The 13960-nt window shown below is 38.2% G+C and overlaps 1 protein-coding gene across 2 annotated transcripts in view; it reads left to right on the top strand.

The window, feature by feature from the left end:
* The window catches only part of TANC2 (tetratricopeptide repeat, ankyrin repeat and coiled-coil containing 2), a 352683-nt gene that overhangs the window by 300671 nt on the left and 38052 nt on the right, over positions 1-13960 (top strand). For both annotated transcript variants that reach the window (XM_088141581.1, XM_088141538.1), the window contains exons 18-19: positions 1190-1375; positions 6680-6773. In XM_088141581.1, the coding sequence (XP_087997707.1) occupies positions 1190-1375; positions 6680-6773 (280 nt within the window). The remainder of the gene's footprint in view (positions 1-1189; positions 1376-6679; positions 6774-13960) is intronic.

Raw genomic sequence — 13960 nt, 5'->3', positions numbered from 1 at the left:
GACACTCTGAATCTTTGGGAATGTCAAAAATGGGCAGTGCTTTTCTTCCTGCTTCCTCAGTATCCATTATTGCCAAGGCTAGTCCTCAACTTACAATGGCAATTGGGACCCTGCAGTCCCAACTGCCGTTCTTAACCAAATCCCACAGTCATCTATGGACTATAATTTTCTTGGCTGCTGTATTTATGTATGTATGTATGTAAGTATGTATGTATGTTCGTAATTTGGTTTTAATTGATTTTATGATTGTTCGCTGCCCAGTGTCACTTGTTTGAGATGGGCAGCCATATAAATTGAATGAATGAATGAATAAAAAAATAAATAGGGCAAGGCCAGGCAACTTCCTGCCGGCTTCCCACAACCAACATCAATAGGGAAACCAGCAGGAAGTTGCAAGTCCAGGCAGGCAAGTAAGTGGCTGCTGCCGGGTGAGGAAGGGGGTGCATGGGAGTGCGGGGGAGGGAGGGGGTGCAAGGGTGCGAGGGGGTTCACAAGAAACATAGGTGAGGGAGGGTGTGCAAAGTGCAAGGGAGGGTGCAAGGGGGTGCACAAGCATGGTGTGGGTTGGGTGTGCAAAGGTTGCAAGGGGGTACATGAGAGATCAGGTTGGGGAGGGTGCAAGGGGGGTGCAAGGCATGGTGCGGGTTGGGGAGAGTATGTGAGGGTGCAAGGGAGGGTCGGGGAGGGTGTGCATGAATGCCGCAAGTGTAGAGGGGCTGGGAGAGGTTGCACAGGTGGGGGAGACTTACCCCAGCAACGTGCAACCTTCCCTGCCAGCTTCCCCATTGACTTTCTGGGGAAGTTGGCAGGGAAGGTTGCAAGTGGTGATCGTGGGGCACTGCAGTTGATCGTAATTGCAAACCACTTGCCAAATGCCCAGATCGTGATCACATGACCACGGGGGTGCTAGGATGGCTGGAACTCCAAGGACTGGTCATGACCACAATTCGTTCAGTGCTGTTGTAACTTCGAACAGTCATTGAATGAATGGCTGTAGGTTGAAGACTGCCTGTACTGTAACATGCTTCTATTATCGAAGGACACCATTTTTTAGGAACTTATTCTGGCTAGCTCTGTATATATTTGGCCAGAGAAACATAGTAAAAGTATTCTATATGAATATTGCATTATGTAATGAGTATTACTCATAACATTTGGTTTTAATTTTGGTTTTCCTTTCTTTGCAAAGGTGGATCACTTGGACAAGAATGGTCAGTGTGCATTGGTACATGCAGCTCTTAGAGGCCACCTGGAGGTTGTCAAATTCTTGATTCAGTGTGACTGGACAATGGCTGGACAGCTGCAAGGAGTGTTCAAAAAAAGCCAGGCTATCCAACAGGCACTCATTGCTGCTGCTAGCATGGGATATACTGAGGTAAGCTGTTATTTAGTCTTGCTAAATGGCCAAGTCTTCAAGTTAGATATGTTTAGGCAAGATCCTATTTAACAACCTCTTTTTAAAGCTTGAAGGAAGTGAAGAATGTGCCATTATTGAGGGAGGCTGGATTGAAATATGATGAGCATGGTTTTAAAATTGGAAGAAGAAACTTCAATAACCTGCATTATGCTGATGACACTACTCTGATAGCTAAAAATGCAAATGATCTGGAAGCTCTAGTAATGAAGTCAAGAAGAGTAAAAAAATGGGACTAAGACTAAGACTAACGAAGATCAAACTAATGACAACAGGTCCAGCAACCAGCTTTAAAATTGATACTGAAGATATTGAAGTGGTAGATATTTCCTGTCTTTTAGCATTGACTATCAACAGTAAAGCAACCAGCAATCAAGAAGTATACCACAGACTAGGACTTGGTGAGGTAGCAATGAAGGCCTTGAAGATATTCAGATACTATGATGTCTCTATTCTTACAATCATCAGAATCATGCAAGCAATTATTTGGTTTGGTTCTATGGAAGCAAATGTTGGATTTTGAAAAAGCAGGCTAGGCTAGGCTAGGCTAGGCTAGGCTAGGCTAGGCTAGGCAAGGCAGGGTGTTGATAGTTTTGCACTTTGGTGTTGGAGAAGACTTCTGAGAGTACCATGAATAGCCAAGAAAAGAAACAAATGGATCATAGAACAAATCAATCCAGCGTTTTCACTCAAGGCACAAATGACCAGATTCATTTGGAAAAAAAGAGAAGAGGGTGACCAGTAGCAAAATTGGTGAACTCAGTTACAGTGGCAATGGGTGTACAGTTGGAAGACCTGAAGGGCCAGGCTGGGGACAGATCATCCTGGAGAAGGTCTATTTGTGTGATTGCTAAACATCAACTGGATGTTTATGTTTGATGGCATGTAATCAGTCAGTAACCACTTTGCCAAAGGAGCATGAAGTATCAAGACAAAGTATTGTGGTCAAAACTGAGATGGGAACAACCAATCATTGAAGATCCTGATATTAGACTATATAGAACTTTAAAGGTCAAATACAGTATTTTGAATTGATTGCCTCTCTTTCTCCCTCTCTCTCTCTGAATTAATTTTTATTAAGTTTTTACATAAGTAAAAGACAAATACAAAAATATATAAAGAAAAAAGAAAAAGTGTCGAAAAGAATACAGTTAAAAGGAAAAAAAGAAAAAAAGATAGCTAAAGAAGCAACTTCCACCCTTCTTTACAGCAGTTATAGACAAACTCATTATCCCTCCTCCCTCTTTAACATTACAATAATCCCTTCAGCTCCTTATTCAATCTTTTTTCATTCATCAAATCCAGAAATCACCTTTTCACTTTTTTTCCCCATTTTCAGCAAAAAGTCCATAAAAGGTTTCCAGACTTTTATAAAAGTATTTATTGTCTTGTCCCTGACCAAACAGGTCAGTTTTGCCATCTCTGCTAGTTCTGCCATCTTCACAATACATTCCTCCATTGTGGGTACTTCAATATTTCTCTAACTTGTACATGTAACGATCTTGCTGCAGTTACCATATATAAAATCAATCTTCTATAAGTGTTTTCTAATAGACTATCCATAAGTCCCAATAAAAAGAGTTCTTGTTTCATCTAAATATTAATCTTCCAAATTGTTGTATCATCATATGTATTTGTTTCCTTTTTTTTTTTTTTTTTTTGCTTTTTCACAAGTTTACCATGCATAGTAAAATGTCCCTTCCTGTTTTTCATATTTCCAACAATGACTAGAAGTATCTTTATACATCTTAGATAATTTCTCTGGCGTCATATACCAGCAGTACATCATTTTGTAAAAGTTCTCTCTTAAATTATAACACAATAATGTAAATTTCAGCCCCTTTATCCACATTCTCTCCCATTGATCCATCTGTACATTATAGATAAAATTCTTTTTTCTTTTAATAATTTTTATTGGAGATTATATAAAACAGATGAAATACAAAAATCAAATACAAAAATAGATTTAAGACAATGCAAAGAAAAAAGAAAAAAATTAATATACTTCTTTTTTACCTTCACCCCAGCTATTCTCTCATCTTGTCTTATATCGTCATTCAAAACTTCAAGCACCAGAATGAACAGCAGTGGTGAAAGCAGGCATCCTTGTCTTGTCCCTTTCTGTGTTTCACAGGGATTTTGTCAGTTCACAATTCCTGCCTTTTGTAAAATATATATCGATTTCACCCATTTAATAAAATTTTCTCCACATTCCATATTTTCCAAAATTTTAAACAGGAAAGTCTAGTTCAAATTGTCAAATGCTATCTCCACATCAAGAAATATCAATGTGGCTTGTTTTTCATTATGGTGTTCCAAATATTCTAATATGTTAAGGATATTTCTAATATTGTCTCTTAACTGTCTTTTTTGGCAAAAAGCCACATTGATCTTCATGTATAAAATCTTGCAAAACACTTTTCATCCTTTCAGCTAATAATAATATTTTTAATAATGTTAATATTAATAATGTTCAGCTAATAATAATTTTATAATCATTGTTCAATCAAGATATTGGTCAGTAATTTTTTGATAAAGTCAGGACTTGGCTTTCTTTAGGAATTAATGCTGAATTTGCATTTGTCCAACTTTCTGGTATCTTTCCACTTTCCAAAATGGAATTCATCATTTTTTGAAGAGGTTGAAACAGCTCATATTTAAAATATTAATTATAGGAGGCTAGCAATCTGTTTGGACCAGGAGCTTTCCCTATTTTTTATAGCCTCACAAATTCTGTTACTGTAATAGGTCCATTCTTTGCCTGCTTTTGTTTATCCGTTATCTTTGGTAAATTTTGTTTCTTTAAATATTCATCCACTTTTGCCAGGAAATTTCTTCTCCTTTATAAAGTTTTATATAACGCTGATAGAATATTCTTTGCATATTTGCATTATCTGTTACCATAGCATTTTCATTTTGTAGTTTTAATATCATTTTCTTCTCGCTTGCTTTTCTCAATTTATATGCTAACCATTTCCCCAGCTTAAACTCAACATTCTTCTGTTTTGAAAAAATCATTTTTATCTCCATTTCTTTTATCGATAACATAGAAAACTGGCATTATAGAAGTTTAACTTGCTGTGAGATATTTTTTCCTGTGGATTCCTTTTGCATCTTCTCTTTGTCTTTTCAGTTTACCATTTTGCTGTATGAACTGTCCTCTCATAAAAGCTTTACTTGCATCCCAAACTATGCTTATGTCCATGCCTTTATTTAAATTGATCTCAAAACATTCTTTCAACTTCTTTTTGCAGTCCTCAGTTGTTATTGGTTTTCCATCTATAAATTCTGCCTTTACTCTATGTTAAAGCCACTGGGTTATGATCTGAAAAAGTTTTTGATAATATCTCCACGTTATTAGTACATGTAGCAAGTTTCTTAGAAATCCAAAACATACCTATTCTTGAGAAAGATCTGTGCCTTTCAGAAAAAAAATACATATATTCCTCAGAATCACCATTTTTATGTCTCCATATACAGTATCTATAAGCTCAAAGTTGTCCATTGTTTCAAAAAAATAGGTTCAGCAATTTACCTTGTGTTGATTTAATTCCTTTCATAGGGGTTCTATCTTTTTGTGGGCAAACCACTCCATTCCTTTTCCATCTCTTGATTTATTATTTCTGCCTTATTTTCCAAAATTTCTATTTTTTCTCTAATTTGTTTAATCTCTTTACTCATCTGTATCACAGATTCTTCAAGTTTTTTATTTATCTTTTCTTCCATATTAGTAATTTTTTCCTCCATGTTCTCCATTCTCTCTTCTAGGGTAGCCAGATCTCTCTTAACTGATGCAGGCACTGATGCAGTTACTGATGCTGTAACATTCTTCCCTAATTCTTCAAACATCCTTTGTAAACACTCTGGCATAATCCATTTTTCTATTTGTTGTCCTTCTAATGAACCTCTCCTCCCTTCTGTAATTTTCTGGTAGTAACCATTTTTTCTTTTTTCTAATTTGTAATCCAGAAAGGAGAAGTAAAGAATAAAAAATAGCCCTTTTTTTCTGTATTTGTAACAATTTAGTCCCTTTTGCCACTCCCTACTTCTGTAGTCACATGATCTTTCACAATTTTCTGTTTCCCTTCTGTCTCCACTTACCTCTTTGTTTAGCAAAGGCAATCATAGTCCTTAGAAAGTTTAAACAATCTTTTTCCCATGGAGGTATGTATTATTTATTTAATTAATTCAAAAGTACTTTAAATAAGGCAATACTCCAAATTTAACTGTTCCCGTAGTCCATTTTTAACTTTTGCATTCCAAACTCTTGGCAAGCTTTTTGCTTTTTACTCTTTTTAAAGTTTTTACAGGTTTTTTTCTTACTTTTAATCTTTTCCATGGGTTGAAGGTACATTCACCCAGATGGCTTTGAGCGCTCTGCTGCTTTGAAGGTCCCTTTGCACTTTAAATTTCCTCCATCCAAAAGTGCTTTAGAAAAGTGGATTGGGTGAATCTAGTGTCCTTTAAGCAGGCTTTGATTGAGGCTGTGAGAAACCTGTTTTCTCCAGGGACTCCTGATGCTCTTACTTGTGAGTCACCTGCAGGATCCCTCTGGATTCTGTGGGTTTCCTTTGTAAGGAGCTGCCTTTCAGCTTGGGCGTACCACCCAGCTGCTGGTCTTTGCCTCTGCATCGTCTCCAGTGCAAGGAGACTGTTCTAGTCTGCCATGACCGCCTTTCTAAGTTGCTCATGACTAAGGTATAAGTGACTAAGTTGCTCATGAGACCCTGATTTAATGAATTAAAACTTTGTTTAAAGTTTAAATTAAAATTAAATTAAGTTTAGTTTGTGACTTGGTACTCATCCACTTCTTTGTCTTGCCCCCATTCTCTTTTTTGAGTCCAATCACAATATGCCACTCAAGAGTATAGCTTTTGGAAAAAAACCCACCCTCACCCCAAGTAAGGTTCTCCTACTGTTAACTAAAACATGGATAATTGTAGCAATGTCATACCTTCCCAGGAGAAAGTTAGTGTGTTGATATATTAACCAAGCTGAACATAATGCTGGCCAGAATGTTAAATATACCATGCATCATTTCAGTAGATCAAGCAAGAAATCTCAAGAAATTATTGTTTTGCATACTTTTAAAATTTGTGTGACTTTAAACTATGCTAACCGTTTAGTTTTTTACATTGTTTTCAGTGAGTGTAGGAAGTGCATTTGCCTTATAAGGACTATTATTGCCATGTAATTTGGTTTGTGTGTGTGTGTGTTTGTGTGTGTGTATGTATTTCATGAACTGACAAGATTCTTGGTTTTTAGATTGTCTCCTACCTGCTTGATCTCCCAGAAAAAGATGAAGAGGAGGTAGAACGAGCGCAAATCAACAGTTTTGACAGCCTTTGGGGAGAGACAGGTAAATTCTTTAGATAGCATATTTATATTCCTTGGATACATAGAGGATTTATTGAAAGAGATTTGGTTATTCTGTGGGAAATTCTTTGCAATGCCAAAATTACCTTCCTGTTTTCTTAATTTGGTGAGTGTCACATGTAATTTACTACAATTTAGTTTAGGAAACGAAAGTTAATTTGCCAGTTAATTAGGCAACCTAAGATACTGATGAAATAGGACGTGTTCAGGCTTCATAGGCATTGCCCAATACATTGGAAAACTGGAGCATTCTGGCCTCTAGTACATGAGTAGTACACTATTGCTGTACAAAAGAGCATTTATACAGACACAGTTAAATCTATTAGAAATTATAAATATTAACTTTGCTGTTATGTTAATTTTTCAATCAGTGCTGTTTCTCACATTTTTAAATACCTTGGTGCAAAAAAGGTATATTTCAATTTTCAGTGTTTTTCTATAATCATTAAGTCATATGAGCAAAGATCTACCTAACTTTGGTGTGATAAATCTGGCAGCTAGCAACAATTAAAAAATGACCCATGTTTCTATCTCACAGTGTACTAATCACATAGGCATATTACAAGGATGAAGTGGAATAAATCCATATATACTGACCTGATCTCAGAGCAAATTAGAAAGATACATAAAATTATTTTAGTGGAGTAGGTGTCTTTGCGCATCAACTTGTGGTTCACTCATATTACATGTGATCAGTCTTCAGTCCAACATCCTTTCACTATTTCTACCTCAATATATTGTATTTTTCCAAACCACTTTTATGGATGCATTGTTAGTTGATTGTAGTTTCCAGTTATTATTGACTCATGTGCATTTCTATCTGGCATTATTAATTCTTGTCAGCTGGAGTGCCTTTAAATGGTAGAGCCATTTTTCCTCATCTTACCATTAAGATTAGGGATTTGCAGGTAGGGTATTTCTAGCTTTCTTCATGCAGGTAGGATATTTGTAGCTTTCTTCTTCTATTTTCCCTTAACAGTAGGGATAGTTGATCAACCACTTTAAGCCTAGTTCACAGTTTATATCTACAGGTAGTCCTCAACTTATGACCACAATAGGGACTGGAAAATTCATTGTTAAGTGGTGCAGTCGTTAAGTGAGGCATCATGTGACCGCACCTGATTTTATGACATTTTTTGCAGCAGTCATTAAGCAAATCACAGTGGTTGTTAAGTGAATCATGTGGTCGTTAAGCAAATTGTGTGGTTAAGTGAATCACACGGTTCCCCATTGACTTTGCTTGTTGGAACTAGTCTGGGAAGGTTGCAAATGGTGATCACGTGACCAGGGGTGCTGCAACTGTCATAAATACATGCCAGTTGCCAAGCACCCAAATTTTGATCAAATGACTGCAGGGACACTGCAACGGTGGTAAGTGTGAGGACTGGTTGTAAATTACTTTTTTCAGCACTGTTGTAACTTCAAATGGTCGCTAAATGAATGGTCATAAGTTGAGGACTACCTGTACATGATTATACAGCTATGAATAACTGAGGTTTTTTTTTTTTCATTTTAATGCTGTGGTTCTGCACAGATGCACATATGTTTACAAAACACATATTTTAAAAAACTTCTAAAAAGATGAGATAGCCCAATCTTGGACTTCTTCCACAATTGTAGCATTATACTTGAGGTATGTGCATCCAATATAAATATATTAGTATAAACATTTTTTCATTTTTTCATTTTCATTTTTTATTAGTTTTGCTTTAGTATATACAAAGAAAGGGGAAACAATCCAAAGAAGAAAAAAGGGGAAAAGGACAGAAAACATAATACATAATATAATTCAGTGTATGTGGGAGAGGCAAATTATGAAAGCAGTACTGTGACATTGCCCATACGTATAAAAAGGGGTGAAGTTTGCATCATGACAGCGCAACACTATTTTTGTCATTTTGACAAAAGCCTTCAATCTTGCAGACACCTCTGATAATAAAAAACAGCTAACTTTTAAAACACAGCATTAAAGCTTGACTACCTGGAATAATATTTAATTAGTATTTTCAATACATCAATAAAAAGCCAGTTCATATACAAGTATGAGCACATATCCAAGACTGTATTTCCAGGATGATACTGTATTTCTGTTGTAAAGCAGTATATATGTATGTATGTAGTTTTGCTTTGCCCCATGCTAATTACATCTACAATTTTTCATATTGATACATTCCAAAATTTTGGTATATAATTCAAAATCACATTTACATCTTTAATCTATATTATTCTTTGAAAAGCCATATTAATGAAAGTATGGAAATTAAACCAAAAAAGGACTATTCTGGAAAAAACCCATATCATATGTGTGGTGTTCCCTCTCATTTTATAGTTCCAGAATAATGCTGTTGACAGTTGATCCTTTTTAAACATTATCTGTAAATAAAAGAGCCTTTAATTTAATCAATCTTATCTTAAGATCATAAACATATTTAAGACACTTTAAGACTCGTAACAATTGGTTTGTTAAAAAAGTATAATCAACTCTTTGTTGCCAAATATTTTAAATAACTAATATCAGTCTTAACAATTATAAAGGAATTAGCTCTCCGTTTGTGATGGAAAAGAGAGAGGGAAAATGATTGCTGAGCCCTGGGGAAGGCATGAGAAAGAAGAGTTGCAGAATAGCTCAGCCTTGACTGTGTTGTCCTTAAAAAAGAGGAGTGAAAATTTTGGACAGGCTTTCAAGATTCTACTAATGTACCCTACAATAATAAAGTAGCATTCCTGGAATCCTTGCCATGACTGCTCTACAACCTTGCTTACCTTGAAAGGCCAATAACAATATTCCTTTGAACTCTATACACGTATATTTGGAATTATCCAAATGTATTTTAATACTGATAGTGATTCAGGATGCTGCTAATAGAAATCAAAAGATGTGTTAATTAGATATTCTGTTTTTATCAATCCAGATTCCTCTTACAATAACTTAAAACTTAATTGGGAATAAGCTGATTGAAAGTATTATACCTCTCTTGGTTTATGAACTAAAAAAAAAACCCTGCAGTTTTCAAACTGGGATTATTTCAAAGAATAAGCTTGCCACGTCAACAAAAATCAAAATTTTACTTCCACCTCAGCATTGCAGCCTTTAATGCTGGAAATGTGTTAGTGTTATTACTAAAAAATGGAACTAAGCCCCCACTTAGCCCAGTTAGACTTCCAAGATTGATATCAACCCTCAGGACATGTGCTGTACCTCCTTCTCCTCCTTATAGTTCAGTAAATTAGGGCAGTGTCTGCCTGAGCTGTTTCCTAATGTTATCTCTTTGTTTTGGACTTAAAAAATGCTTCAGCCCATTTGCCTAGCTTATGGTTCCTACATATCTCCGTCAAGGTCCTCTGATTCCAGGCTCACAACCAACTATAACTTTTGACAGAGTTGGGCTCCTCCAGAAAAAACAGGTTCTCAACTTGGGATCTTCTTAGACTCTGTCTAAGTTGCTTGACGGGCAACTAAAAACAGTGACAAGGAGGGCCTATGTCCAGCTTTTAAGCTGGTGTGTCAGTTGCTGCCTTTCCTGGAATGGGGAGCACCGAAGGCAGTGACTCGCACTCTTGTTATCTCTCAATTGAATTACTGTAATTTGTTGTACGTGGTACAAAATGTGGCTGCATGTAGCTTATAGGTCAGACACTTTACTGACATGTGACACCACTTCTTTAGGAAATGCAGTGGTGGTCACTTTGTTTCCAAGTACAATTTAAGGTGCTGGTCACTGCCAAAAAGCCTAAATGGCTTTGAACCTGGGAATCTTCAGGACTACCTGTTCTAAGTAAAATCTGCCCATTTGTTTCATGTAAACAGAGAGTACCTGCTGAGAGCCCCCGTATATCAAAATGATTGCTCTGCTGCTCAAATGGGGGGAAATTAAATGAGGGATTGGCAAGGTTTATTACAACCATCTGACTCTGGGGTGGGTCTTGTGTCCAGTATTGGATAATTAGTAGAGTGGGGTGTCTAGGTAGCTGAGGGCATCAGAGATGGAAGGAAGGGTAATGATAGGGATGGACAGGGGAAAATATGGTGAGAGATAGGGGGTTAGCTATTCCAGGGGGAGAGGCATTGGAAATTTGGTTCCCATTTCTATTGCCACCCTCCAGTCTCAGTTTAGGAGGCAGGCAACTGGATTGCTGGTTGTGCCAGACCCAGGTTGATACTTTTGAATGCCAGGTCTGTCTGCAATAAGTCCAGCCTTGTCCATGATTTAATTGTGGATGAGAAGGCAGACATGGCATTTCTCACTAAGATCTGTCTAGACAAACAGGGGGGAGTCCCCTTGCTGAGTTTTGTCCAGCCAGATTTCTCATCTTGCATTAGTTTCAACACTGGGCAGGGGATTTGGTGTATCAGTTTTGTACCTGGAGACCCTGGGAGGTGGTCAGATGTGTACTAGTAGAGTTGGGCCAAAGGGATAAGCTGAGATCACTGTAACTGTACTATCCTCCCAGCTGCATGGCAGCATCTCTTCCTGAGTTACTTGATCCCATTGCAAGAGTGGTTATAGATTCACCCAGTTTTTGTACTGAGCAATTTGACCTCCTTTCTCTAGTTCTGGAGTTCATGGCCACCATGACAACCATGTACTTGTCCCAGGTCATCATTATATCACAGATTCAGGATGGCACAGATCTCAAGCAGGATGCGTACCCATCAATTTCAGTTAAAAATATTTTATGATTTAAAAAATGTTGTTTTTCATTACAAAAGAAAGACTACCCATCCCTTTCTAATTTACAATCAAGGTCTATCCTAATTCTACTATTTCTAACAGCTAGCTTGAACTCTATCCTATCTCTGTTGTCAGCTGTTTCATCTGTACTTGACTATCATGGAGCTGGAATGATTTGGGTGATGGTGATATATCTTGTAGTGCTGTTCTTGCTTTACAGTGGGGCAAAAAAGTATTTAGTCAGCCACCAATTGTGCAAGTTCTCCCACTTAAAAAGATGAGAGAGGCCTGTAATTTTCATCATAGGTATACCTCAACTATGAGAGACAAAATGGGGAAAAAAATCCAGAAAATCACATTGTCTGATTTTTAAAGAATTTATTTGCAAATCATGGTGGAAAATAAGTATTTGGTCACCTACAAACAAGCAAGATGTCTGGCTCTCACAGACCTGTAACTACTTCTTTAAGAGGCTCCTCTGTCCTCCACTCGTTACCTATAGTAATGGCACCTGTTTGACCTTGTTATCAGTATAAAAGACACCTGTCCACAACCTCAAACAGTCACACTCCAAACTCCACTATGGCCAAGACCAAAGAGCTGTCAAAGGACACCAGAAACAAAATTGTAGACTTGCACCAGGCTGGGAAGACTGAATCTGCAATAGGCAAGCAGCTTGGTGTGAAGAAATCAACTGTGGGAGCAATAATTAGAAAATGGAAGACATACAAGACCACTGATAATCTCCCTCGATCTGGGGCTCCACGCAAGATCTCACCCCGTGGGGTCAAAATGATCACAAGAATGGTGAGCAAAAATCCCAGAACCACATGGGGGGACCTAGTGAATGACCTGCAGAGAGCTGGGACCAAAGTAACAAAGGCTACCATCAGTAACACACTACGCCGCCAGGGACTCAAATCCTGCAGTGCCAGACGTGTCCCCCTGCTTAAGCCAGTACATGTCTGGGCCCGTCTGAAGTTTGCTAGAGAGCATTTGGATGATCCAGAAGAGGATTGGGAGAATGTCATATGGTCAGATGAAACCAAAGTAGAACGTTTTGGTCTAAACTCAACTCGTCGTGTTTGGAAGAGAGAGAATGCTGAGTTGCATCCAAAGAACACCATACCTACTGTGAAGCATGGGGGTGGAAACATCATGCTTTGGAGCTGTTTTTCTGCAAAGGGACCAGGACGACTGATCCGTGTAAAGGAAAGAATGAATGGGGTCATGTATCGTGAGATTTTGAGTGAACACCTCCTTCCATCAGCAAGGGCATTGAAGATGAAACGTGGCTGGGTCTTTCAGCATGACAATGATCCCAAACACACCGCCCGGGCAACGAAGGAGTGGCTTCATAAGAAGCATTTCAAGGTCCTGGAGTGGCCTAGCCAGTCTCCAGATCTCAACCCCATGGAAAACCTTTGGAGGGAGTTGAAAGTCATGTTGCCCAGTGACAGCCCCAAAACATCACTGCTCTAGAGGAGATCTGCATGGAGGAATGGGCCAAAATACCAGCAACAGTGTGTGAAAACCTTGTGAAGACTTACAGAAAACGTTTGACCTCTGTCATTGCCAACAAAGGATATATAACAAAGTATTGAGATGAACTTTTGATATTGACCAAATACTTATTTTCCACCATGATTTGCAAATAAATTCTTTAAAAATCAGACAATGTGATTTTCTGGATTTTTTTCTCCATTTTGTCTCTCACAGTTGAGGTATACCTATGATGAAAATTACAGGCCTTTCTCATCTTTTTAAGTGGGAAAACTTGCACAATTGGTGGCTGAATAAATACTTTTTTGCCCCACTGTATATGGTTCTGACTCTTCTGACTTTGGCTCTGTAGTGATAACCATTTTGCATTGGAAGCCCTCTCCTTGGTCACTTGATGCATTTGAACCACTCTGGTTTGGCCCATTCTGGGTTGACTTTTTCCTTTGCACTTACTGGTTCGGTGGCAAACAGCATTTCCTAATTCCCTTAAACTGCTTCCTGCTGCTGCTGCCCAAATTCTTCAGCCATACAAGGCATCTCTCACCATGTCTTTTTGGCTGCTGTTCTATCACCCAGCCTTCTTCCCCGCTTCTGCCCCCTGCCCCCACTACACTCTGTTGAGCTCTACTGCCTCTTTCTCTCTTTAGCTGGGTTACTTGCTTATATGGCTGGCTGTGGGCTCTGGCTGACTATGGTTGCACTACCATCAGCCCAACCCTCCAGACACTTCTTGAGACTCTTCAGCTTAGCCTCCATGATCTTCTTTACACTGCCTACTTGACACTCCAAAGGTAGGGAGGCTTACTTCTTTCTTCCCCCTTGTCTCATCTTCTGGCTTGATCCCCTCTCCAGGGGATACTACTACTAACCTTTCTGCTGCCCTGCAATGACCCCACATGCCTACTTTGGCACCACCCCCCTGGGTTTTTGCCTCTTCTCTTAGCTTTGGCTATATCTGCTGCAACTAAGTTTCTCTGCTTATGGCATTTTGAAA

Source organism: Python bivittatus, unplaced genomic scaffold (assembly GCF_059951505.1).
Source record: "Python bivittatus isolate LINGU-HERP-01145 unplaced genomic scaffold, Pbiv_v1 ctg000000_np1212, whole genome shotgun sequence".
Lineage (NCBI taxonomy): Eukaryota > Metazoa > Chordata > Lepidosauria > Squamata > Pythonidae > Python > Python bivittatus.
The sequence above is the reverse complement of the archived record's forward strand: the minus strand, read 5'-3'. Positions and strand labels throughout refer to the sequence as shown.